Consider the following 26,832-nt stretch of genomic DNA (forward strand, 5'->3'; position numbering starts at 1 on the left):
TTCTACTGTATTAAGTAGAAATTAAAAAATAATAACAGTACGAAAATCCATATTTCACGAAATTTCCGAAAAACAATATTTCCCTTTGATAAAAGCGTGCATATATGAAACGAGTAATTATTCATTCACGGGAAAAAATAACTTACCTTCCGATATAAAAAAGTATTAAAAATAGCCATGGGGTCTACCACAAACTCTGAATTCGGGCAAAGAAATTTCAGGTTTCCGGGCCCCAAAATATTCAATATGTTACCCAAATATTGCAAAACCATGACCTGGATTCAATTTTAATAAATTTGAAAAAAAGTGGTAACTGGGTTTGGGTCGAGAAAAATCGGAAAATTTACTCAAAAACACTCTTACATAATAAATGGTATAAATTAATATTCTATAACTTTAAAGTTAATTAACGAGTACGTAGTAATATTATTGTTTATTTTGCATAAAAATGCCTGCCTTAAAATAGGTAGTACCTAGTGAGGCAGACTAGACATGATCGAAATAAATCTATTAGCTAACTGTGTATGTAGTAGATGAAGTAATTGTTATTTTTGTTAAAAAACATTATTATTATTATTATTTGAAACCAAAATAAAAAATCATCTGGAAACCGTTTCATTAAAACTTCCATGCTGCATATTATATAGATTTTTGTAATAAAGCATATATTTGTGAGTTAATATGATTTTGAAATCACAAGTGTTACAAAAAAATATGCAATAAAAAATGTAAAACGAACTCAAACAGGGATGTTAACACGGGCATCTTGTTCCATTAAATGTAGAAACGTAAAGCATAATATGTATAATATAAAAATTTAATTTCAGAGTGTTTTCCTACCATGCACGAGGTTCGGGTTTGATTCCTGACATGGTTGACACGACATATTTATGTAAAACAATGGTTTTACACTAGAATATTTCATAGTCCCAGGACTCATACCTTCATGTAATAAAAATAACTAAGGTATTTTGAGATTGGTGTGTACCAATGCAGTGTCCTATGTACCACATTAGGTGTGGAAAGAGAATGACGATGAAAAATATATTCAAAACTTTATTTTTATTTTTAAAAGAACACCTACAATAAATAAAATCAAAACATTTTTTCCAATAAATGCCTCGGCGTTTTTATTTCATTGTATTTTATGTTGATGAAAATGTAAAACGGTTTTTTAACAAAATTACATAATACAATTCAAATACAAAATTCAGCAGTTAGAAAATTTCCTAATAAGGAAATTCAGTTTTTTTTTAAATATTTTTTTTTTGTTAATTGAGTATTAAACTAATCAATTTGTTTTTATGTATCGGTAATAAGTTCAAGCCAGCGAGTTCTGCTGATTGGTGAGTTGGCTTCTCGTAAACCGGAAATCTATCACAGCATTCCATCGACTCGGAAGAATTTGCGGCGTAATTTAAAGTAGTTTATTTTTATTAATTTCTTCATACATCTTCGAAATTCCTCGCCGTACAAAAATGCTCTATTTTTTTCCGTGTGTAAGAAAACATTGTTTATTTCCAATTTCCGGTAGCACTGAACTTCCTCATTAAAAACGATCAATGAAAAAAGTGATAATGAATACATTTTCAACAAGTGGCATCACTCCGTGTCCGGGTGGATGAAGAATCTAGTTCTGTGTGTGAAATAGAACCAGAATCGAATGACAATCTCGTGGAGATTAGTCAGCGTCGTGATTATATTCATTTGGTTTTAATGTTCAAAGTTAATGTAGTTTAGTTTTTGATAGCGAAGTGATAACAGCATTGGGGTGATGTCATTAAGCCACGTGGCAGCTTTGAACGGACACGTGTGAAGATTCGGAACATCCCCTCTTTTTCGCGTGGGAAATAAGGGTGAATTAACAATAAATATGATCAAGTATTAAGGGATGATGTCACACTAATAACAACCCAATTTATGTTTTAAATAGAAAATAAAACAAAATCATAAATATTAGACATTAATGTTTAAAAATATCCTTGATTTAATGCGCTTTAGTCTATGGTTCTAACTACTACGCCATATAGTGGACAAATTTTTACTTATTTTAATAACAAAATAACAAAGGCGCTTACGATACATGATAAAATGCAAAATTCCTGTAACTACATTAGATGTATTTATATGAATTTAATTATATCTCAATGTGTAAAAACTATTTTTATAAGCGAGTTATTTTTCACATCTTATTGTTTATTGTGTAGATATGTTTAAATGATAATTTTAGTAATCTATTTTCAGTAACAGCTGCTTGAAATCACTCATAAAAACATGCATCTTGACTGATCAATAATATGGCCGCCATTTTGGAAAATGGGGTCCATTTTCCAAATATTTGCAGAATCCGACAGAGGGCGAGCATGCGCACTTTCACGTTGAAAATATATTTCATGTTTCATCTTGTTGACATAAACATACAGGAAAAACTATTTGGAGAAATACTGAATAAAATAAATCGTAAAATGGCTGACAGTTACGGTAAGTAATTGAATAATACATAATATAGTATACACATATAGTATTACAAAGAAATAATATAATAATAATATATAATTCACTTGAATTTTCATACCCAACATACTTCTGCTATTATCGTATTATCTTTGTTGTAACAATAATCATTGTATTCAGTGTTTTTTTTGTTGTTGGTAAAAACGTAAAAAGTGAGTTGATAAATTCATGCAATCTTTTAAGGTATAATATGCTTGTAAAGCAAACACGAATGAGAAATCTAATAGCCGGTGCACATTTTTTTATTTTTTGTGTTTATTTTTTTACTTTTTACAATAAATGTTACAAATACACTCACACATAAACAATAAAAAATCGACCAAGGCATGGCCTGTGTGAGAGTATACATTTATTTTCAAATTCATTAAAACCTACTGGAAGAATACGAAAGATATTTAAAAAAAAAATAGAATCAATACATGTGTCAATAAGAAAATAATGTACAAAGTGACTTTGTTTTTAATAAGTATTAAAATATGTGTTTCCAAATATCTGATAATGTTGGTTTACGAGTATATGACAGATGATTACGATGTTATTGTTTAGATTCAAATAAAAAAATCGTTATTAGTGAAACAAGTATTTTTTAAATATTGTTTTATGCCACTGAAATACTAAATACCTATCTCCACTTTGTAAAAATATTATTTGTGTATTTAAAATTCATCACGCTAGAAAAAAATAAATAGGTGTATTTTTTGTTGTTTCAGGGTACGACAACATGTCCACTCCAAGTGACGTTACGGAGTCAGTTGACGAACTGAAAGCCAGGCTAAACGCGATGAAGAAATTGATGGGCGAGAGGAGGAACCAAGGAGGAGACACTTCTGAACTCTTTAGAGGAAGGCCTTCATCGCTCAAAGGAGCTGGACTAATTACTGGAAACTTCCTTAGCATGGTGTTTGGCACTGCCCTTTGTGTCATTCTAGGAGTGTCGGTTTATGCGTTTTACAATTTGTACTACGCGGTATTGAAAAGATTTCCATCTAAACACACTGAACTATAAGTACTCTGTATCCTATCAATTCACAAATTTACTAAGTAATTACTTAAGGTTGTATTACGAAAAATAAACGACGTTACACGCGTATTATTAAGTTATTACTGTCCCTTTTCTCCCTGCAATCTTAAATGGTATTTTATTTGACAAGATTTAGCTTGTACAGGAAATCAAAGAAGCAACAAATAATACTTTCCTTATGTCATAGTGAAATACGCATTTCAAAAAAAAAAGATAAATAAGAAAAGAAAGAATTAATTATTTCAGTACAATAAAATATATATATATATATATAACATCCCTATACATGTTTTTTTTAATACGGCAGATTAATCATATTTAAATTGAAGCGGATTTTTTCAAAAATAATATAATTCTCATTTTTTACCGTATTTATCAAGTTTACAAACGTATGTACCTAGGTGTAATGCGTTTGTAGTGTCTAGAGTCGATTATTGTAATGGTATCTATGCAGGTCTACCAATGAACAAAGTGACTCGCCTACAGTCTGTATTGAATGCTGCAGCGAGACTTATTTTCGGAATCTCTAAGTTCAGTCATATCACTCCACTACTTCAGGAACTACACTGGCTACGTTTTCCACAGAGGGTCGGATACAAACTCTGTTGGCTTATGTATAAATTACTGCACAACTCTGCTCCGGAATATCTAAGAGAACTATGCATTCCAGATGAACTAGCTGACAGGCGTCTCACGCTTAGATCAGCTACGTCTACGGCGAGAGGAAAAGTTATCATATCTCTACGCAAACAGCGCACTAAATTTAGTGAACACGCATTTGCGGTCGCAGGCCCTATGGCATAGAATGCTCTCCCAGCAGAGGTGCGAGGCTGTGAAAGTGAAGTGATGTTCTGGAAAAAACTTAAAACCCACTTGTTCTCTAAATCATTTGAATAAATCCGTAGCATGTGACAGCAAAATAAATTGTTTTGATTAAATTACAAATTTAAAAGTTTCAATTAAGTTTATTTATTTATAAAATCGCTATGTAAAGCGCCCTTGAGGTATTATATTACGAAAATGGCGCTATATAAGTTATCCATAATAATAATAATAATAACATGAAATAACGTTTAATCTCCCACTAGCAGCTTGATGAGGTGGGTTATTTCAAAATCAGGTCAATAATAAAAATAAATAAATGCAATGTGTTCATTAATGCTATAATAAATCAAGGTTGTTTTTGGATTAGATTCTTTAAACTGGCTCACGCCTAATCCAAAATATTAACATCGTTTATTTTTGAGTTCCCTTTATTACATGTTTTTTATACTTTACCTACACAAATTTAAGTAATTAATTATTATTTACAAAATAATAAAGTAAAAATATTAATTATTACGATTTTAATTATGGCATCCATAAGATATTACAAAAATAATTATATTTAGGAGGCATTTTGATAGTCGTGAGTAATTTGTTATCTTAGAAAATTGGAAACATGCTGTGGTAAAATCTTGGACCTACTTATTCAAAATCCGAGGCGCCATCACAGGATCCACAATCCGTCTTTTTAAGATAATGTGTTTTTATCCATAATAGACCATAAATAAATCACAGTGATACAGGAGTGATTATGATTAACGAATGGCATATGATATATAGACGCAATGACGAAAATCTAAAAAAATAAAAATATAATAGTAACTCATAAAATGATTTGTTTTTTGAAGGAAAAAAATGTTTGCATCTAAAAGCAGTTCCTCAATTCAGTGAAGTATCTATAATATTACGTATTATATTCATAATGAATTCTTTTCCAAAATGTTCCGGTGTTGGTTATTTGGTTTCGCTGTAATTTTTACGGTAGCTACTTACATTTTTATTTTTAGTGGTGTTATTACTATCTAGTGATGTAAACACTTGGATCTCGCCTGACGGCCTGATATATAAAACATTTTATCTATGAGCCTGTCCTGTCAGTTGTCGTGTCAAAATAACGAAGTTTTGCGTTCAGTTAACCTCAGATTATATCTTTTGATAAATTATTGAGAAATAAAGCAATATTATGGCGAAAATCAAATTGGAAGACACTGATTTATACGAGCTTTTAGGAATTGATTTTAAAGCGGAAACATCTGAAGTAAGTTTAGTATATCTTATTAAAATATTATTTATCGATTAAGTGCCTTCTACAATTTGTGTTTACCTATCTTTGTCATTTCAAATATCTAAATGTACGCCTATATTGAATTTCAGATTAAGAAAGCTTACAGAAAAAAGGCTCTCCATTGCCATCCGGATAAAAACCCAGATAATCCAAAAGCTGCTGAATTGTTTCACGAACTCTCCAAAGCGCTAGAAATTCTCCTTGATGCGTCAGCAAGAACAGCCTACGATAAAGTTCTAAGTGCTAAAAAAGCGGCGAAGCTTCGTCGCCGAGAATTAGATAGTAAAAGACAAAAATTAATAGACGATTTGGAACGCAGAGAAAAAGAAGCGGAGAGAAAATCCAAAGGAAACAAAACATATGACGAGCGAACAGATGAAGAAAGGTTGCAAGCAGAAATTAAAAGATTACAAAAGGAAGGTTCTAGATTGTTAGAAGAAGAGCAGGAGCGCATGAGGCAACAGATACTTTCAGATGCAGAAAGGTTTTCTACGGAAGTTTGGAATTCTACAGAAAATAGAATTAAATTAAAGTGGACAGCATCTAGAGACGACAGTGAGAACGGAGGTTACAATGAGGAGTTATTGCGACAGTTTCTAAAGAAGTATGGTGACATTAATGTGTTAATACTGTCGAATAAGAAAAAAGGAAGTGCCCTTGTAGAGTTTAGTACAAGAGAAGCTTCTGAAATGGCAATAGAATTGGAAAAAGGTACCTTGTTTAGTGGAATTTCATTTCACACTTTTGTTCAAATTGCTTTGTGGTTACTATTTTATGTTTACATTTACATATTGGAAAAGAGATGGAGAGCGTTTTTATTCTTATAACATGTTTGTATTTAATATGTGGATTGTGAACGTCTCAACCTAATACAAGACAACAAGACAAGAAGAACTTCTTATAATAAAATAACTATTTTTTTAGTGCGGCAATTATAAATGAACTTAAAAGAGTAAAGTGAATATGATAAATTCAATAAAATATTCCATTGTTGATCTTGTAAATATAATTTTCAATACTCTATTAATGTTATTTTAGAATATCACCATATCCCTACACATTGTCGCATACATACTCATACACACATTTAGACTCAGCTTTACCAACTTGCACAATAATTACACTGATACACTAAGGTTTATATGTACTTGGCATTCGCGGTTTGTCCATAGATTGGATGGAATCAACGCTTACCTAAAAGTTTGACTTCTAAACAATCAGTACCAATTTTAAAAAAATATAATAAATCCAGCTATAAGTTAACTTATCTTTTTTAGTAACAGCAACAAATGTTTTTTAATTAGTTTGTTGTTAATCGTAGCAATTTGAGATAGGTTCCAATGTTCATTCATTAATAACTTCAAAAAAATTGTAACAAGCTCGCATAAAATCTTTCTCCTGCACAGTTATGCGCGGACTGAAGCAAAGTTCACTGCGCTCCATCTTATACTGAAATAAAGAACTTCGTAAATCTGCTAGTTCTTGTAAGGCCGTTTTCCAGCACTGAATTCACAAATCCGCGCATATGCTAATCAAGATCTATAGTAGCTCTGTGAAAGAAATTCATGTAATTCAATACATGTTTATTTTTCGTATATTGTGACTTTCATAACAAATTTAGCACTTAAATCTGTTGACATGACGGTATTATAATAATAAACTATGATAATGACTCTTATACTGAAATTGTGGCAAAATAATATTTTTAGCTGTGTTAGCAGTAGGGAAATATTTGACCTTTTTATAAACCTAGTACCAAGTGACTGCCTTCCGAATTAAAACCTCACCGCACGCCTCCGGTACTTAGTATATTATGTTACATTAAAAGTTATCCTCGTAAAAGTTATTGAGATACTTTTTATACATATCAATATATTGTAACCATTGTATTAATTTCTAAATGTGTTTTGTTTCTTATGGGAAAGTAGAATATTCCAGAAATATTAAGTCTGCAATATACATGTTCTTATATTATTTCAATTTTATATTCCTGCATACATTTACCTTGTAACATAATACTGAATATTTCACCAAGCAAATGAGCTTGCTCCTTTTTTGGTGAAATATTTAGTTTAGTTTTTCATTATATTTTCTATACCTGTTATGCTTCATGAAATATTATGCTTCTGTAATTTCAAGATATTATTATTAAAATTTTTAAAGTATGTCAAGATTAATATATCCATTGAAAGGATAAAGTTCTACTTAGTATAAAACATTGTTTACTTACATTTAGTAAGGACTTTGTTAAAGATCGTCGCGCAATCTAGTCTTAAATATTGCTTTAAAATACATATTTTTTCAATGTAATTTACTAACGTTCATTTTTAGGTCTACCGGAAAACCCATTGACGCTTAGCTGGATTAAAGTTAAAGGTGGGAGTAGCATTTTATCATCAGGGAGAGCACACAATTCCCAACCAACTTTAATATCAGATAGTGATTATGAGAGTCTTGTCATGAGAAAGTTAAGACAAGCAGCGGAGAGACAAAAACTTATCGATGACATGATGAAAGAAGAAGGGGAGTAATAGTTAAGATGAAAAATTAAGTCACAAGTTCATTAAAAATACTTTGGGCATGTTCAAATATTTGTAGAAATACTAGCAGATAATTGGAAAAGTGTATAAAAAGCACATAAGAATTTTACCCTATATAACTGGACTTTTGTGAAGTAAAGGAGCTGAAACCTCAATAGTGATGTAGGTGAGATTCATCTGACTTTGAATGTATATTATATCGCATAGCCGATAAAATAGAGCCTTAATCTAAAAATAGCAGAATTCCTAAGAGAGCATAAAAACAAAATGAATACGTTATCCTAAAACCGTGTATTTTTCCACGAGTTTTTTGTTTTCTTTTCACCCTTCAAATCAATGTCGATGTGTCATGTATATTTAGATTTGTCATTTAAAATGCTGCAGCATTTTTTCAAGAAAATCTTGATTGTCATTAGTAAAATTGTTAAAATATGACACTGTTTGAGAACGGCAGCAGTAAGTATGATAAAGCCATCAAGCAAGTAAATTGTAAAGCTAGAATTATTTCAATTTTTTGTGTATGAGAGTTCTTTTATAATATATTATGTGTATTTAGTTAAAAATCAGTTTTTGTTTAAGTTATGACTGTTTTATCAGATGTGTGAGATATAAAAATTCTTGGCATCAGATTTTTTGTGTATAAAAGCTTTCCATTGACATGTCCATAAAATCACTTTTACTTAATATTGCAAGCATAATAAATGTGTTTTTAAATACATAAATTAATGTTAATTCAATAAAAAAACTTTGAAATGTTTTGATTTTATACAGGCTATGATGAATTTTTATGCGCTAGTGGATTTGATGATGCCGATGAAATATGGGGTTGTTTAAACATGGTCCGAATGGCAAATATTACACAGTTTGTAAAGTCACCACTTCAACCAGACTATTACAGGTTATAAGCCTAGACTCATATATATCCTAATAATCCCTTCGAAACTCTTGAGATGTCTTTGTATCAACGAGATTTTTAAAAATTGAATGTTTATCATCATCATCATTCCCTTTCCGCACCAAATAGTGCATAGGGTACTGCATTGATACACCAATCGTAGCGTATCTTGATAATTTTTGTTACATGAAGGTAAGGTGATCAGTCTTATGCTTCAGGTACCAGTCTAGGGACAATGAAATATTCTAGTGTAAAAACACCCTTTTAAATAATATTTCATATCAACCATGTCGGGAATCGAACACGAGACCTCTTGCATGGTAGGCAAATGCATTACACCACGAGGGCGATTTGAATTGTTTTTAATTAGTGTTTAAAAAAATGTTTTCCTTTACATATTTATGAATACAGTTAAACATCACTTATCCAGATTAATGAGTGCCAGATGTTATTACATAAAACCTTACTTAAACATGTCCAGCAAAGTTTATTGCTTCAACGAAGAAACGCGCTGGCCGCCAGTACCCTTTTTTATTTGTTATTTTATCTTCTTTATTTTTTATTTCCTGATAATGATACAGATATTTGGCAATCTGAATGACTGTAGTTCGGATTAACGAAGTTCTACTGCATTATTAAAAACAATTGATTATGTGAATAAATAATAGAAGGAACGAGTATGTATCATAAATAAATATTTATTTTTGTACAAATACCAACAGCGTTTTTATTATTTACAAAAAATGCATATATTTACACAATTTATAACATTCAAAGCTGAAATATATTTTTAATAATATCTTAATGTTGAATAACTAAAATTATTTGAGAAAGTACAATAAGGAATTCTAGAAATGTAAAGTAACCATATTAGGTATCGTTGGGTTTATTGAACATTTTACTTGTTTTAAAAAAGTTCATCATATTTCTTTATCACGAATATGTATATTTTATTAACTTTTTTATATAGTATAATGAAATATTTTGGAAATCCAATTGTTCATATTGCTGTCAAATAAATCATCATTTATTATACAGGGGTAGGCGCTTAAAGTGTTACCAACTTCACGCTGCTGTAGCAACCAAACGGCTAATGACAGTGCACCCATGTTTGGACACTCGTCAGTCTGTTATATTGTAAATAATTCTACAGAAGCATATCGTTTTATGTCACAGTTAAAAAAAGTTACCGAAATGGAATTCAAACTCAACAGTGTTATTGCTCTGTATTTGGCTAGAAAATCGCAACCTGCCATTATTAATGAGCTACGAAATTTACATGTGAACAAAATGTTCGTGCATCGGACCATTTCACGTACAATGATACTGGTAGCGTAAAAAAATGCCATGGAGGTGGACATCCAAAAACAGCAACTTCGATAGAAATGGTTCGAAAGGTGAAGGCCAGAATTCAACATTATCCAAGACAAAGCGCAGTTCGATTGGCGAAAAATATCAATGTGCCTGCTCGTAGCATGGGACGCATATTAAAAATGAACTATGATTAAAGCCCTACAAAATACAAAAAGTGCAAGATTTAACGCCTGCACAAAAGGCAGTTTGCCTAGCAAGAGCAAAGGTGTTAAAACACTTGCACGTTGGTGGGGAGCTAGAAAATTTGGTCTTTTCTGATGAAAAATTTTTTACAGTTCCGCAATATGTAAACAAACAAAACGATCGTGTTTGGTTGCAGTGCAAATTAAAAGACAATTTAGACCAGCAAATGGTTCTGTGAAAGCAAGCGCCTGCATCAGTGATGGTTTGGGCCACGGTAACTGCCAAAGGATGCTCACCACTCGTTTTCATTGAACAGGGCGTAAAGGTAAATCAGCAAATCTTCCGTGAAAAGATTTTAAATGATGCGTTGTCATCATGGACATATAAAAATTCGGTAAAAACCATCGGATGTTTCAACAAGACTCTGCACCATCCCATAAAGCCCGTGAAACCCAACATTTTTTACAATAAAAAGTTCCTAGCTTCATTTCATCACAACAGTGGCCTCCATATTCCCCGGACTTAAACCCAATGGACTTTTCCATATGGTTCATTCTAGGGGCCAAAGTATTAGCTAAAAAATATGAGACGGTCGGCGCCTTAAAGATTGCTTTTCACCAAAAATGGGATTAAATACCATCAACCCACATTCGTGCAGCGTGTGAAGCCTTTTTGGACAGACTTGATGACTTGACGCGCTAAAGGTGGCTACATCGAATAATAACATAGTTTTTAAAAAATTAAAATGTTTTTACGATATACTGAAGTTTTTAAATAAAAAAATCAAAATTGACATAATTACAGAATTTTTGATTGGTAACACTTTGAGTGCCGACCCCTGTAAATTTTCTTTAAATTCAAAATTGTTTTAAACAATAATAAAAACTAAATTAATAAGAACATAAACTTTATACAAATAAAGAAACAGTTGGCAATTTCAAATTGGTTGATTCATAGATTGGAGTTACAAATATAAAAAACAAAAAATAGTAAAATTTCCTCTGAAAGTTCCCATGTCGCAGATCCATTGTTATTTTCATATGAACTGTGAGTGCAAAAAAAAAATACTTCAAAAGAAAACACATTTCTCAACTAACCTGATCTCTATCTCCAATGTATGATATTTTTACTTTCGACTATTGATTCTATATTTACAGCACAAATAAAAAGTATAAACTTAATGAACAATTATTTTGATAACAGTAAATATAACCGCTGTGCAAATTGAAAATAAAATAAATAGGTAAACGTTAAAATAATTTTATAAAACATTGGAATAACTGTGATGATTTTTATTAATAATACATTAAAAATATACATGCAGTGTATTGGTACGATTAACTTGGTCCTTCAGTCAGTAAGACATTTATTAAAAATTTGGAAATGTCACTCTATTCATATTCATTAAAGATGCATAATTAAAAAAAAAATATATATTTTAAAGAGACTATTGAAAATCTATGTAGGTGTAAAACAAAATTTAATATAAAACTTGTTTGATAAACCAAGACGAAAATTGACATTTACTGTTTTCATAATTTTTTTTGAAAATTCAAATTATATATTTGTTAAAAAAAAATTACTTTTTATTAGACTGCAAATGAATGTATCCTGGATTATTCGTTGAAAAAGCAGTCAAGTTAGTACTGAAGAGATGATATAATATAATACTATATGTAGGTAGAACTGTACATAGAACACATAAAACATTTTAATTCTTTTTTGAGACTACATAAAACATTTCTTTGGCCTGTGTACTTACTAAAGAATGTCTTCTTTCATAAATATAGTTAGGCACTAAATGTTAACATAAATAAATGCACTTATTGACTGGTATTGTTTTTGTTTGTTACTCTTTCTACGAGTTCTGTCAATTCTTTCAATTTGTCTATTTTATTAGATTGGATGTTCAACTCTCTCAGATGTTGGCAGAATACATCAACATCTACTTTTAACTGGATCCTGATCTTGTCATCATCAGACACGCCAAGTTTTTCCAAGTTGGCAGTAGTAGAACGATCCCTAATAGATTTTAACCGCCTCAACGATTCTTCAGTCTTCTGAACTGATGTTAAAACATCATCAACAGCTACATAATACCTAAAATATTGCAAACATAAAATCAATAAAGGACACATTTAAAACAACAAATGGTTTTGGATCCGTCGATTGGTTTAATAACTCAAATTAAAAAACACCAAGATATAAGTGGAGTGTATACGCCTGGTTAAATATAAATAATTCTAAAATTATATTTTGTAAAAATTGTATTATTAGATTTTTTATTTCAAGTTCTAGCGAGTCAGATTCGGAGCGTGGAATAATTCTTTTCAATTAAAAAAAAAATTAAGATCTCACTTAAAAACTTGATTTATCTAAAAACTAATGATAAATCATCACCCCTTCATAATGGTACACAATTACAGTGTACCTTGAGGATCAGTCGTATTGCATAAAGTGAAGAAACACTTTTCAATCTACTGTTAAGTGAATGAAGTAGACAAATAATATGTGATAAATTTAAGGAAACTTTTAAAACAAGTTAAGCTTTACGAGGAAGATATTAAAAAATACAAAATATTTTAACAATAATAAAACACTTACTGTGATGAGATTATGGAGAACACAGCTTCTAGCCATTCACATATATTTTTTTCTCCAACTAAACTTCTGTAAGTGTTATTAAAATCTAATGGTGATTTCATCAACGCTGCTACATATGCACACGGCTTTGTGGGAATCTCTCGATTCGTTTTTCGAAACAGTCTTGGAATGTCATTCAATTGTTTTAAATGAATAATGCTTTCTGCACTTATATCGAGAACTACCATTTTCTTTATATAAGGCAAATGTGAGGATAATTGGGATCTTGATTCCCATAAACTATTTTCTAGGGCATCAGCTTGCTTTACAGGGTGAAGCCTAGTTTTAGCTATTTGTAATAATGTCGGTAATGATTCAACCAACTTAATGACATCTGCGTGGAGGAATATGAGAAACCTCAGCTTATCCCCATTACTTTTTTCAGAAGAATTTTCATTCAAAGAGTTGTTTTGCTGTTCGCTGGACCACGACTGAAATTGATAAATGTAATTAGTGAAAAAAGTTTTGAACAAAAAAATACCATGCTACCGTAAAGCTTTTTTAAAGTTTAATATACAAATATGTTTAAATCAACAGGATGTAGACTAAACATTTTAGTTTGTAAAGTAGTGAAGCTTTTATGCTAACTCTCACTCTAATGATCGATGGCAGCCAATGTCACCTGACCTTATAGTTTGTGGATAAAATTTGCCAAACTATCGCTAATCGCAGAATTTTTTTTTTCAAAAATTATCGAAAAGCTTGACATTACTATAAATAAAACAACAATCACCACACAAATTTCATCGCTCATTACCTCATTAGTACAGAGAATAATTAGCAATTTTTAACAATAATAATAACAGCTACATATTACAATAAACTAGGTCATTTGTACATATTGCTAGCCCAAAGCAATAGTGATCAGTGGCGGCTGAAGGGATTAAAAATGGGGGGTCATTTCTTTTACTAAATAGGTACATGTGTATCTCACAATAATTTTCACAATTTTTTTTTTTGTAAAAATACATGAATATATTTATGTCTATATAGATTTTTCCAATATGATACACAAATTTATAAAATATCTAACATAGCGACTGCACTTTATCTTGGCTCATAGAGTTTCTTGAAAGGGTCTTAATTCGCTTTAGCGTCGAAAAACATCCTTCACTCTCAACTGCCGTCATCGTAATTCCACAAATAAAAATAACTAGTACATTTAACTTTTAAAACACAAACAAATTACTAAAAATGTACAGGATTTAAATTTTACTAGTCAATAAGAGTTCAGTGCATACGGAACATGACAATCACCAGGTAATTGAACATGTGCAAGAAACAATATAATATTGACAATATTTTGAGTTTGTCCAAATTTTGGTAGGCAAGGACTGGATTTAACTCCCCGGGGAGTTGTCAATGTTAACATATAACAGAGATGAAGAACATTTTAGAGAAGGTAATACAGAAGTCTAGGCATCTACCTATTATGACTTATCAATGGCTGGTTTAAGTGGCCACTTTACACACTGTGTAAAATTCACCATTCTGCTCATATTTGAACATCTATATTCCTTTAATTCGTTCATCTGTTGATGTAGATGCCTAGACTTCTGTATTACCTTCTCTAAAATGTTCTTCATCTCTGTTGTTATATGTTAATATTAATAATATTGATTCACAAAGCGTACTGTTGCTACGGGCTAGTGATATATTTTATACAATATTATAGAACAATGAATTGTTTTTTGTTTTATTATTGATTGTTATAAATCAGGTTGTGGTCTCGTGGCTAGCGTAGTGGACTCACGGATCAGAAGTCAGGTTCGAATCCTACTCTACCCCAACTTTATTCCCATTTTCTAATAGTGATTTATTTACAACTCGTTCAAATGGCTCCCAAAATCAAAATATTGGAGCAAACATAAGAATCACAAAATAATTTGCTTCTCAAATTTTTATTGCATCAATGATCATTTAAATAAAATATGGTGAGTATAATATTAAATCTATAAACTTATATAAGAACCTGCTGACAAATTTCACGCATGCAATTCAGCAAGAATAATTTAAGGATTATTTTTGTAAATAAATAAATTTAAAAATGTAAAGTACCTGCTTAGTAGCTACTGATACCCAAGTTGAATATCTGGATAGTATTTGTAGGCTGAGTTTCCAAAATCTATGCGCTAATGCTAGAATAAAAATTCCATGAGCCCAACACGAAGTTAAAGATGTCCAACAGACAGATGTAGATTTCAAATTAAACTCGACTTCGGCTTTTATTTCGCTCAATATGCATTTATTATTGACAGGTTCCGATAACACACTTTCTAATGACCCTGAAAAAATAATGAAACACCATACTATATATTAGTAATATATGAAGAGTTATATTTGAGAAAAAAACACTCGGAAGACCAATGAGGAAGTCCACTGTTATGGGAAATTAGATATAATTCTAGGCGTTTATAATTGATAATTGTCTGTGAGTCCAGAAGGATGAAGATACAATTCTGTGTGTGTGTATTATTATATTGAACCAGAATCCTGAACGAGTGTTTTAGAATTGATGGGTCCTTTCAGGTGAAAATCATGAAAAGGAAATCGAGTGGGGATAACTTGCTTGAGGTCCCGAGTTCAATTCTTGGCAAGGTGGACATGAAATATTTGTCACTGTATACACTGTCCCTGGACTGGTACCTGAGCGTGAGACTGATCATCTTACCTTTATGTATCAAATGATCAAGACACGCTGAATTGGAGTACAAATGCGCCACTTAGTGTGGAGATGTAATTAAGCTTTAAGCTTTGATAAATAGTTTTATTTTTATTATATTTACCTGCGATTTCCTGAAATCGTATTTGAAAATAGATTGGCAAATTCCATCTATGTTGAAAACTTTTATACTGCGGATGACTGTAGAATGTATCCATAGATTTACGACTATTCAAATATTGTATAAATTTCTGCACAAAATCCAAACTATCGCTATATCTGGAATAAAATAATTCTGGATTTCCAGGGGCAAATATGGACGACATGTGAACTTCTATTCTGTACTCCACTTCTGGCCAAAAGCTGTTTAGCAAAAAGTTATATCCTTCGGCAGAATTAGATTTTTTCGATTTACTCATTATCAAAAGAGTGTCCTTTAGTTTAAAGTCGATAAATGAAATTATGTTGGAGAAGATTCCTTTCAAACCATCTGGGTGCTTTTGTAAAGCAGACTCACTGATGATTTCGTGCAAGGCGGGAGAAATAACTTCCTTCCGCAATAATAATTCTACTGTGGAAACCTTGTCTAGGGTTGAAAATATTTGAAGGCATCGCTGAATCTTATCAAAATTTTTGTTGTTTAAATTTTGCAAAAACATTCCCCCTAAAGTTGATTCGAGAATTTTCCCAATTCTTTCTGCCAACTCTTTTTGCTCCGGCGATACAAACTTCTCGCATTTAGTTATGGTGAACTGTAGTTTATTATATTCTGAAGAAGCTCGCTCAATGACTTCGGGTGAGATGGAACTTTTAGTTTCACCGTCGATGCAAAGAATACTTTTAAGATTAATTAAAGAAGCTTGAGCCTGGCTAAGATACTGAAGACTTCTTCTTCTCTCTCTTAACAATCTGCGCTGCTCTAATCTCCAGGAGAGTTCTTTCATAGCCTCGGATAAACATTCTCTAACATGCTGTAAAAAAAGAAATTTGAACTCATTTAGCGACGTGAATAATTTATCAATAAAAAGTCAGTTTCCAATTTAATTTACATGTAACCCAGTTGTTTAAACAAAGTCGAAAGTCAGTTAAACCACATAAATTGGCAAAACATGCAAAAGAGATACAAAGTTCATGTTTTTAAAGTGATATCAAAACTGTATTACTTATTTATATTATATATATAACTAACCAAAACTTCTTCTTTGAGTTGACCTAAGGGTGTTTGAATATTGTTAATTTCTTTATCAAGACCAATGAGATTGGCTGAGAGATTAACAAAATCTGCATAATCTTTGTTGATTAATTCTATCATAGCCGATCGTAGCACTTTGAGATAAACTCCCAGATCGTCTCGCATGGTTTCCAATGAGCCTGCATTACGATGGTCGTGTAAAAATCCATCGACTGAAAAGTTGTCCTGAAATTATTTAAATAAAAACACATCAATCAAAAATATGAAGAGGTTATTTATGATTTAATACGTTGAACGCGTATACTTACGCCTAAAAACTGATTTTTATCGAAGCATAACCCTTTAGGGCTATGCGGAAGAGTAAATGGTTCAGATACTTTAGACATTTTGAAATATTAACAAAAAATAATTATCGTCTCGAACTCATTTTTAAAATAATTTACCGAAATTGACACATCACAAATGTCAGATTAAAATATTGCGTTTGTTGTGTTGCCAACTCTCACATTCCGGCCATCGAAGTGATGCTACTTCAGTACATGGTGCAGGGCTACATAATTATATTTTGTTTTACAGATTATTTTTTTACATCTAAAACACGATTTGAAAAATAGTATACATTAAAGCCTTATTTTTAAAAACCACAATGAACATTCTTTCATGAAAGTAAATCTAAGAAAACAATTTTAAAATTCAATTTCAAACAAACGACTTTTAAAATATACTGAGGACAGTATTTTATCTCTTGTCCACTGTTCTATTGAAATCCACTGCTATTTCAGTGAAACACAAGAATTAGTTTTCCGTTCTAAAAATGACCGGTATTTGAAAAATAAGTTCATAACTTTAAGTTACATTTGTTCAACCCTAAATTTACATTTTATACTTTTCTCTTTCTACCACATGAAAAGAATATGGCAAATCGATTCCTTGTTTTCTCTCTCGCTCTGTCACACGAGTTTGCATACGTTCAGCGGGGTTAGGTTGGTATACGTTATTTCTGACTGGTTGGATTTCGTGCTTTTGTACAATATTCGCCGAAATAGAAATATCAGACATTTTGTCAATAAGGTGGAGTGTTTGACAGACGAAAATATTAATTTACCTTTATTTTTTAAACATTCACCATGGCTGATAACGAGCAAAAGGCGATGCAACTTATGGCGGAAGCCGAAAAGAAGTTAACTTCATCGAAAGGCTTCTTCGGTTCTTTGTTCGGGTATGTTTCTATATTATTTATCGAGTTTTTATGTATTTATTGTATTTTTTGTGTTTGACAAAAATAATAATTGTTATTACCTTATGCAAAATTGTGTATTAAAGTTTTTGCGATGCAATTATTACTATGTCAAAAATCGATTATTTTAGCAAGGTTGTTGTCCTGTTTTTTTTTTATTCAGAAAGTCATAAATCAAAAGCCAAGTACGTAGATATATTATTTTCCTCTTCTGTAGTAGAAGCGGTTTCCAAATAATCTTTCGCGTTCCTTTTTTTGTCGCTTTGATTTTTATTTGTATTGCACAATTTGATGACGAATCTATGAAAAATGATCTCATCTATGATATTTTGCAATTGCAATAGATTTTTTTTCATAACAAGTGAATCTGTAACTTTCAGTGGCGCCAACAAAGTCGAAGATGCAGTTGATTGCTACCAGAGAGCAGCTAACCTGTTCAAGATGGCGAAGAAATGGAGTCAGGCTGGAGCCGCATTCTGCGAGGCAGCCGGATTACACGGCAAGGCTGGCAGTCGACATGACGCTGCCACTAACTTTGTCGACGCTGCCAACTGTTTCAAGAAAAGTGACACTAATGGTAAGTTCAAAAATCGCTTATAGGAAAATAATACATTTACAAGTGACAAAATATTATTTATAAAATGGAACAGTAAATACTTCTGTTAGTTTATAATTGGGATAAAGTGTTTAGAGTGTTTTTGAAGCAATACATTTTTTTTCATCCTCCTGTAATAATGTATTTAACATGGCTATAAAACAGATTGTCCATTGTTTGGATGGCCATGGCTAGATAATAAATTTTGACTTACAATCATTTATGATCCAAGCATCGCTATTTCTCAAATTCCTAGCCATTGTGGTATTCCCGGGCACGAAAAAGTGGGCACGTTAGCAAGGGAGACGGTCCATTCCAAGGATCCTGCTTATACTGCCACTGGGTGATTTCCTCATTATGATGAAGGAGAAGCAACTTCGCACATGGCAAAAATATTGGGTAGCCCCCTCCCAAGCCAAGGGTCGATATCTTATCTAACTGAAGCCAAACATAACAGAAAAGCCCATTGTGACTCTGAACAAGTTTAAGACATCCTCCATAAGCAGAGTCATTGGACACTGCTCCAATGGTTGTCACTTGTTCAGAATCCATTAATGTCCGGGACTCTGCCACGTGCGAATATCAGCTTGAGGAAGAAGACTTAAACCTTTTTTTTTGATGCCCATAAATGATTGTTTTTATGATTTCCTATCTGACCTCTCTGATATTAACATCTCACTTCCTCATCATATTCTTACTCCTGTGCCCACCTAATAAATATGTACTAAGTTGTAAATATCTAAAGAAATGAAAAAATGAAAACTCAACACCGGCTAGAACACCCCAATTGAGCCGTGAAAAGCCTGTAAAAAACGAAATGCAGTTTTTGCCATTTTTTTCATACAGAAATGTAGCTTTTGCCCATAATGCGGACGCCATGTTTTATAATCACGGCCATTTTGGCTAGACTGATTGTAAAACATGATTAAAAAATTTGATAAGAAAGAAAGAGAAATTCTTATTCAACAAAAAAAGTGCATCCTTCCTGTACGTTACTAAGTCCAGCTCGTAGACTGGATATTCTATCATTAATAATTATAGTTACCCATTAAGTCTAAACACTTTTCACAAGTTTTGTTGCAGGTTTTTATACATACATGTGTATGTATAAAAACATCCCATGTATTAGGTAATTTAGCAAGTTTTTTATTTATTTAAAAGCTTCCATAGCATATATATTTGTAAATAAAATAAAAATAGATACACAAATACAACTCATAGGTACTCAATATACATAATAATATTACGACTTAAGTGTTCCAAGGATGTATATTTTGAGTTCATACTTTATCATTTCAAGATTTTCCACATCACCTAAGATCTACGGGATTCAATAATCGTAAACTAGTGCAATTAAATGTTTGTTCTCTGAAATAATTTGTAATTCGAGGACAGACAAAAGAACCCTATTTAATCTAGTGTTGTGAGTGTGGGAAATGCTTCTTTTATCTTCCAGAATAACAAAATGATCTGCAGTCAATACCAATTTTAATAAATTACTCTCTGCAATTACAGAAGCTGTATCGTGTCTCTTAAAAGCTATTGAAATTTATACTGATATGGGAAGATTTACAATGGCTGCCAAACACCACCAGGTAAGATTTTAAAAATGAATAATAATTCTGGTTATTAAACATAGTTTTTTTATAAATTTGCAAGATGATATTATCTTATTATATTTGCAGTGATATAGAAGTTCTTATCAGAATACAATTATTGATGTAGCCTTGGTTTGTAAATAGATAATATATTTTATATATTTTTGTGGTGATAGGATCACTATTATCTCGTATGTATCAGACTGACACATTATTTCTAATGCTTTGATTCTAATTGTAGTTAACGTGTTTTCAATTAGTTATAACAAATATTCGAATTTTCAATACATATTCTGTTCATGAATTAAAACGTATTCTCACTCGTTATTTTTTAGAAAAGTAATGGATTTGGTTTAAAAATATATTATTAAATTTAACTTTGGTTCCTGGAATACGTGATTTTTTATTTCTTCATTTTAACATGTCAAACATAATTTAAATTGTACATTGGTGGATTTATTGCCAAATGGCAACTTCTTCCAACCAACTGATGGTGATGATTTTACTAAATAAAGGTATTATTTAGTTAATTTAAGTTTTTTATATTATTGCTCAAAAAACTTATATTTTTTTAAGTACTAATTTTTTAAATTTATTATTATTATCTATTTATTCTCAACTTTACTGTGTTATATTTATATTTAGAACATAAGATTTTCTCACGGTTATTGTTATCTTTTATTTAGAGATATTATGTTTCTTTTTTACTTTTTTATTTTTTGTATTATATGTTCACAATTTTTTTTAGTTTTATTTATTCTATTATTTCATACTATGTGCTACATAATTATTGTGCACTGCTGTGATTATTTCTGTAAATTATTATTCTTTTGTAAAAGTTTCTTTGAACCGTTTGATGTATATAAATAAAAAAAATAAAAAAATAAAGACTTAAATAATATATTTTTTTAGGAATCTCCAAATCATGACCATATTCTGTAGCGATAGGAAATCATACAATTCAAAGTATGTGCATCACTGCACACACTAATTTGTAGTGTAAAATTGACCACAACAAATGTGTAATGTTCAGTGCTACCTAGCGGGTGTTTTAATAACTAGAATGTACTTTGCGAAGTTATGTAGCTTCAGTGTGCGGGAGCAAATTTTTACTAATCATGGTACTTAACGACCTGCCTAGCGGGTGTGATACTAACTAAAATTGTATTGTGTGAAGTTCGCTTCATGGTGTAGTTAGCTAAAAAATAATATTAGCCGTCGAATCGCCTTTTCCAATTCATCATATTATTATTAAATTATCACCCAAAACAAAATAATTAGGTTGGTACTGCGAATTTATTCCTTAGGGCTATCTTCATATGCCGCTTTTGTGAAATGAAGACACTTAATGGCAATTTTATTTATTTAATTTAACATATAAAATATTATACTCACATTTAATTATATAAACTTCAAGCGTTTTTTACTAAAAGTGAAGAAATTTATAGTCTAACTAAGTGACAAATTAATATCACCACGATTTTTTTATGTTTTGTAATTTTTTAATTACTCGCGTTCTCTTCGGTGAGTTGTCCTGATTTATAACAACACTCTATCATTGGTTGATTTAGAAGAACTTGTGACATCATTTAAAGTAGTTCATTTTTAATAAAATTATTGAATGTATTCGCACATTTTAGAGAAACTTTACTGTACAATTAAATGCTCTAATTTTTATTGCGTGTAAGAAAAAATCAATTATATCCTATTTTCTGAAGCACCTAACTTCCTCTATTATTTATTATTATTTTCATTTATTTATTCATTCACCCAAAAAAATAATAACGTATCCCTAACTCTGAGGCCAAGAGACCTGTGTTGAGTTGGGATACAACGTAATGGAAAGTGGAAGCATGCACATTATTAAATTAAAATTAAAAATTATTGCATAAACATACATATTTCAATAAAAATCTGGACAACACGCTAAATAGTATATAAATCTATGCAATATCTCGCAGCACTCTCCTGTAATGGTCATTCTGTATGATGTCATTGGTAGCATCGTGAACTCATGGATTTAAGAGGCGAGGTTCGAACCTCGCTTTTCCGTAACTTCAAACCCACTTTCCAACTTCATTCTCAGTTACATCCGACAATCTGAAACTGGTCCTAAAATTAAAATATACATATTTGTAAAATAAAAATGCATAAAAATAAATGAATATATATATTTTCACTTATTTTTTATTGTTTCAGAGTATAGCTGAAATGTATGAGAACGAAGCGGTTGACCTTGCAAGGTCCATTCAGCACTATGAGCAAGCTGCTGATTATTTCAAGGGAGAAGAGAGCAACAGTTCTGCCAACAAGTGTATGCTGAAAGTGGCCCAGTACGCTGCTCAGCTTGAGGACTACGATAAGGCTATTCAAATTTACGAACAGGTAAGAATACTGTCAAAATTGATATAAGAGCACACATATACCTACCCATTAAATCTTCTAGCCCTAAATTTCTGAGGATAATTCGGTACTGTGATGGCAAATGGTTATAGATCCTGTTTTTGTCATTTTTCATGTTTGTTCCAAAAAATATCCCAAATAGTATGTTCTTTGATGTGGCAAAAGGATAAAGCTATAATAATATAAGGATAAAGATATAAGATACATGGAATTATCTTTTATAATTCCCTGCCCAACCGATTTTTAAACTTTCTTTTTGCTCTACTGTAAAATAGTGCCTGTGACAGATATAACCTTTTGCCGTCACAGTATCGAATTGCAGTTGCCTAGTAGATACAGGCACGTTATAGTATCCCTGACGAGTATCATCCCAAAAAGGTTACAGTTAAATGTTATTTATTCCAATTGTGTTTTTAAAAAACAGGTTTCAAATGTCAATTTTGGAAATTCTTGAATTTCATTGAATTTCTTCTTCCGATCTGAGATCTTTAAAGAACTAAGTAAGGAGCTAGGACTTCAGTGTCTAGTTTAAAATGAATTTAATACTATTTATTGATGAATTTCGATTAAACTGTCTATGTCCATAGTTAGGTAATGTGTAATGAGCATTTTCAAATATTTTATTGCTGTATTATTTAACTAAACCAAAAATTTATGCCACTAGTATTTTAAAGATTCAGATTCTTTTTCTGCTATTCTTTTTATTTGTGACGTCACCCTTGCCTCCATAATATTGATGTTTTTCAAAATCTGTAAAAATTTTCAAACAGCCATTTATGATTGGTGAATTAATTTTTTAATGATGTCCACATAAGTACATATGTGTATTTAAAATGTAATTTTTTGACTGTTTTTCATTCTTATATTTTAGACATAGAACTATTATTATTATTTATGCTTCATTAAGTTAGTTCATAACATTTGAGAAATAATATAAACTTTTCATAATATTACAATTTTTTTATTATTTTTTTATTACTATGTCGTAGAAGCACAGCGTTCATCCGTGTCTTGGGAATGGAGATGTGGTTATGTGTCCTCAGCATGTTTAGTATAAAGAAGTAAACAAATCTAGATGTGTCAAAAACTCTACTTCAAGTATTAAAAAAAGGGAGATAGATTTATCTCACTGTGGAACGTAAAATGAATACAAAGTTTTGATTGCTCTTCAGAAAGTCTTATCTGGTTATTTAAATCTATGATTTTAGATTAGTTTCGCCTCATAATCAAGTGTTAGCATCTTACGTAGTATTTCAGATAGCATTTAACTTTCTTGTTTGGATATTTGCAGATTGCTACTTCATCACTGGAAAGTTCTCTACTGAAGTACAGCGCCAAAGAGTACATGTTCCGTGCTGCTCTGTGCCACTTGTGTGTTGATAGTCTTAATGCTCAGCACGCCATCGAGCGCTACCAAGCACAATACCCTGCCTTCCAGGACTCCAGAGAGTATAAACTAATTAAGGTTGGTTTAAATTTAACACTTGGTGTACATCCTCCTCATTTCTTTAATTCTTGTTTTCTTTTGTAGGTACTTTTTTCATTGTCATAGATTTTAGATCGCAATAAAATGAAAAGAATATAAAAATTGTTTCCACTGGATTAACTGTAAACCCAAAGTATTAAAAAGTATAATCTTTTAGAAATTAATACAGGAATATTTTTTGTCTGTCTTTGTTTAGTAAGAAATTAAAATGTTTTCCCTATTATTCTTTCAGTTTCAAAGTAACAAGCTTTCAATCTATAATTAAATTTAATATCTATGCATTTTTTGCATGCGGGGAGGTTTTTTTAAGAGAACTAATGTATAAGATTTTTTGCAATAGTTAAACTAAACATAACTTTTCAGGTTCTGACAGAGCACTTGGAAGATCAGAATGTGGAAGGATTTACAGACGCTGTGAAAGAATACGACAGCATCTCCCGATTGGACCAGTGGTACACCAGCATACTTCTGCGCATCAAGAAACAAATCAACGACAACCCCGATCTCCGCTGATTCTTCCCAACCCAATCCATCCTTGTGGCTCCTCAACATAAAGTCAATGCTGACCCTTTCTTTCGTCTTATTCTCCTCCTCATTATCATTTACTACACTCTCACATTCTACTTTGGCGTTTCCGCTTTTGAAAAGAGTAATTCCACCGAAAATATATCCTTATTTTACAATTTCAAAACATCAAGTCTCTTGAAGACGTTCATTATACTACTTTCAAGTTTAGTATTCTTTAATTACAGCTATCACAGGTGGAATTTTAAATTTCTGAAAGATAAATTAAAAACAATCTTCGGGAAATGAGTGGGAAAATAATTGACGCTTGGTTCTTTTTATTTAAATTTCTTTATATGTGTGATTGATGGGTCGCCCGGTGTCTAAGCCACAACGATTACTAGATTTATTAATTCTTATAAGTTAAATTTTTGTTAATATGTTTCATATATTTTGTTAATGTGTCTTGATATTTTATTTAAAATCGATAATCGTTAACATTTCTAATTAAAATTTTATATTTGCATTACGGTTAGCTTGTTGATAGTGACTTATTAATATGTATTTTTTAATGAACTATTCCTTACATTTTAGTCATAGTCGATAAACATCAATATTCTTTATTTTGGCACATCTGGATGTGTGTCACTCGGTTGGGAATGATCTTCTACCAATTATACGGCAAAATGTCCGATTGGTGAATTGTAGGATTAAGTGTAATGTTAAAAACAGCACCATTGTTATCGACGGGAGTTTTTAACTTTAGGTCATTTGTGATAAATATTTTTGAAAACTACATTTGTCGTTCGAGTAAAAATTAGAATTGTCTGAATTGATGGTTATGATTTCGGTAGCAAATTGTTTATTTCTTTCTCTTTTTATTTCAGGTTAGTTGCTAATGTATATTATATAGATGTTCGTTTTTACTTTGAAGCACTAATATGTATACAAAATCGTTTCGTGTAACTTGTAAAAAGCACTTGTTAATACAAAATTTCCAGTTCATTGTTTGTAATGTATTTATAATAAGGACATTATCTCTTTATCATCGAGTTTCTAAAATTTGATATTAGGTATTTTGACTTAAAATAGGTCAAAATAGTTGACTGCGCAATACTTGCAACAAGGTTATATGTGAGTCACAACTTTTATTTATTCATTTGTACCAAACACGAGTGATATTACGTAGTCGTTTCGCTCATAAACACATCCAAATATACAAACTTACCCACAGACTATTACACCTGTTTACATTACTCTCCTGAAACTTCAAATACCCATGACATTGAATTGAGTGTGACAAGTAAAGAAAAAGCAATGAAAAAATCTTAGTAAATAAATCGTCACCGTTCAGGCAAAAGTCCCTAACCCAAAAAACACAATATTGAGAAATCGCAATTCGAAAGTTTGGAGACCAAGAAAATGTCAGATTTTTGTGTTCCTTCATGTCTTTTTAAGAAATTCTATTTGTAACTTTTTCTTTCTGATTCATTTTAATTCTATATTTGGAAGGTTTTTAATTAGGCAAGGTGGCTAAAATTCAGTGACTTGCTCGTTTACAGTCTGGACAAAGCAAGCCAGAAGAGTTAGTAAAAAAATAAATTTTATGTGTTTATTTAAAAAAGTATATATTATAGATACCTAGACACAAACAAAACGCTGTTTTAGGAATACAACTGTCAAAAATTATAAAAATATGCCTAAACTGTCAATAAATTCTATTTGCCTTTAGTGATTTAGGCGTGTTGAGATTTTATTGAAAGTCTAACGAAAAACAAATAATTCAAATTTTCGCAACTTTTTTCTACCTTACGTCGGTGACGCATGCCTCTTCGAGAGCATAATTCTACACTTCAAATGGCAAACTCAACTCAAAATCTACTTTTCCGGAGTTAGTGACTTGCCTGAATGGCGACGATATATAATTTTACTTCC

The 26,832-nt window shown here is 31.2% G+C and overlaps 4 protein-coding genes across 4 annotated transcripts; 3 read left to right on the plus strand and 1 right to left on the minus strand.

Moving 5' to 3' along the window:
* Positions 1-2,248: 2,248 nt before the first annotated feature.
* Positions 2,249-3,604, plus strand: LOC148276112 (uncharacterized). The gene is made up of 2 exons (XM_088234744.1): positions 2,249-2,481; positions 3,225-3,604. Exons 1-2 carry the CDS (start codon positions 2,298-2,300, stop codon positions 3,518-3,520), a joined length of 480 nt encoding a protein of 159 aa, XP_088090870.1. The 5' UTR covers positions 2,249-2,297; the 3' UTR covers positions 3,521-3,604.
* Positions 3,605-5,453: 1,849 nt separating this feature from the next.
* Positions 5,454-8,907, plus strand: LOC148276113 (dnaJ homolog subfamily C member 17). Its single transcript, XM_088234742.1, has 3 exons — positions 5,454-5,618; positions 5,735-6,356; positions 7,977-8,907. The coding sequence occupies exons 1-3, from the start codon at positions 5,544-5,546 to the stop codon at positions 8,174-8,176; spliced, it is 897 nt and encodes a 298-aa protein (XP_088090868.1). The 5' UTR covers positions 5,454-5,543; the 3' UTR covers positions 8,177-8,907.
* Positions 8,908-9,777: 870 nt separating this feature from the next.
* Cog2 (conserved oligomeric Golgi complex subunit 2) lies at positions 9,778-17,568 on the minus strand. Its single transcript, XM_088234740.1, has 6 exons — positions 17,383-17,568; positions 17,072-17,299; positions 16,007-16,853; positions 15,279-15,505; positions 13,182-13,651; positions 9,778-12,677 (listed from the first exon to the last, which is right to left on the minus strand). The coding sequence occupies exons 1-6, from the start codon at positions 17,458-17,460 to the stop codon at positions 12,401-12,403; spliced, it is 2,127 nt and encodes a 708-aa protein (XP_088090866.1). The 5' UTR covers positions 17,461-17,568; the 3' UTR covers positions 9,778-12,400.
* A 470-nt stretch (positions 17,569-18,038) lies between these two features.
* alphaSnap (Alpha-soluble NSF attachment protein) lies at positions 18,039-26,211 on the plus strand. The gene is made up of 6 exons (XM_088234736.1): positions 18,039-18,293; positions 18,692-18,888; positions 20,422-20,501; positions 22,704-22,889; positions 24,199-24,372; positions 24,757-26,211. Exons 1-6 carry the CDS (start codon positions 18,202-18,204, stop codon positions 24,904-24,906), a joined length of 879 nt encoding a protein of 292 aa, XP_088090862.1. The 5' UTR covers positions 18,039-18,201; the 3' UTR covers positions 24,907-26,211.
* The last annotated feature ends 621 nt before the right edge of the window (positions 26,212-26,832 follow it).

Source organism: Micrasema longulum, unplaced genomic scaffold (genome assembly GCF_059751315.1).
Source record: "Micrasema longulum isolate JH-2025_06_02 unplaced genomic scaffold, ASM5975131v1 h1tg001277l, whole genome shotgun sequence".
Classification (NCBI taxonomy): Eukaryota; Metazoa; Arthropoda; class Insecta; order Trichoptera; family Brachycentridae; genus Micrasema; species Micrasema longulum.

Excerpts from the sequence above, each read along its gene's own strand:
- LOC148276112 (XM_088234744.1), top strand. The coding sequence starts at position 2,298 with ATGGCCGCCATTTTGGAAAATGGGGTCCATTTTCCAAATATTTGCAGA. Across the intron at positions 2,482-3,224 it reads TAAAATGGCTGACAGTTACG|GGTACGACAACATGTCCACT; the intron begins GTAAGTAATTGA and ends TTGTTGTTTCAG.
- LOC148276113 (XM_088234742.1), top strand. The coding sequence starts at position 5,544 with ATGGCGAAAATCAAATTGGAAGACACTGATTTATACGAGCTTTTAGGA. Across the intron at positions 5,619-5,734 it reads TTAAAGCGGAAACATCTGAA|ATTAAGAAAGCTTACAGAAA; the intron begins GTAAGTTTAGTA and ends ATTGAATTTCAG. Across the intron at positions 6,357-7,976 it reads GGCAATAGAATTGGAAAAAG|GTCTACCGGAAAACCCATTG; the intron begins GTACCTTGTTTA and ends GTTCATTTTTAG.
- Cog2 (XM_088234740.1), bottom strand. The coding sequence starts at position 17,460 with ATGTCTAAAGTATCTGAACCATTTACTCTTCCGCATAGCCCTAAAGGG. Across the intron at positions 16,854-17,071 it reads AACTCAAAGAAGAAGTTTTG|CATGTTAGAGAATGTTTATC; the intron begins GTTAGTTATATA and ends CTTTTTTTACAG. Across the intron at positions 13,652-15,278 it reads TATCAGTAGCTACTAAGCAG|TCGTGGTCCAGCGAACAGCA; the intron begins GTACTTTACATT and ends TATCAATTTCAG.
- alphaSnap (XM_088234736.1), top strand. The coding sequence starts at position 18,202 with ATGGCTGATAACGAGCAAAAGGCGATGCAACTTATGGCGGAAGCCGAA. Across the intron at positions 20,502-22,703 it reads TGGCTGCCAAACACCACCAG|AGTATAGCTGAAATGTATGA; the intron begins GTAAGATTTTAA and ends TTATTGTTTCAG. Across the intron at positions 22,890-24,198 it reads CTATTCAAATTTACGAACAG|ATTGCTACTTCATCACTGGA; the intron begins GTAAGAATACTG and ends GGATATTTGCAG.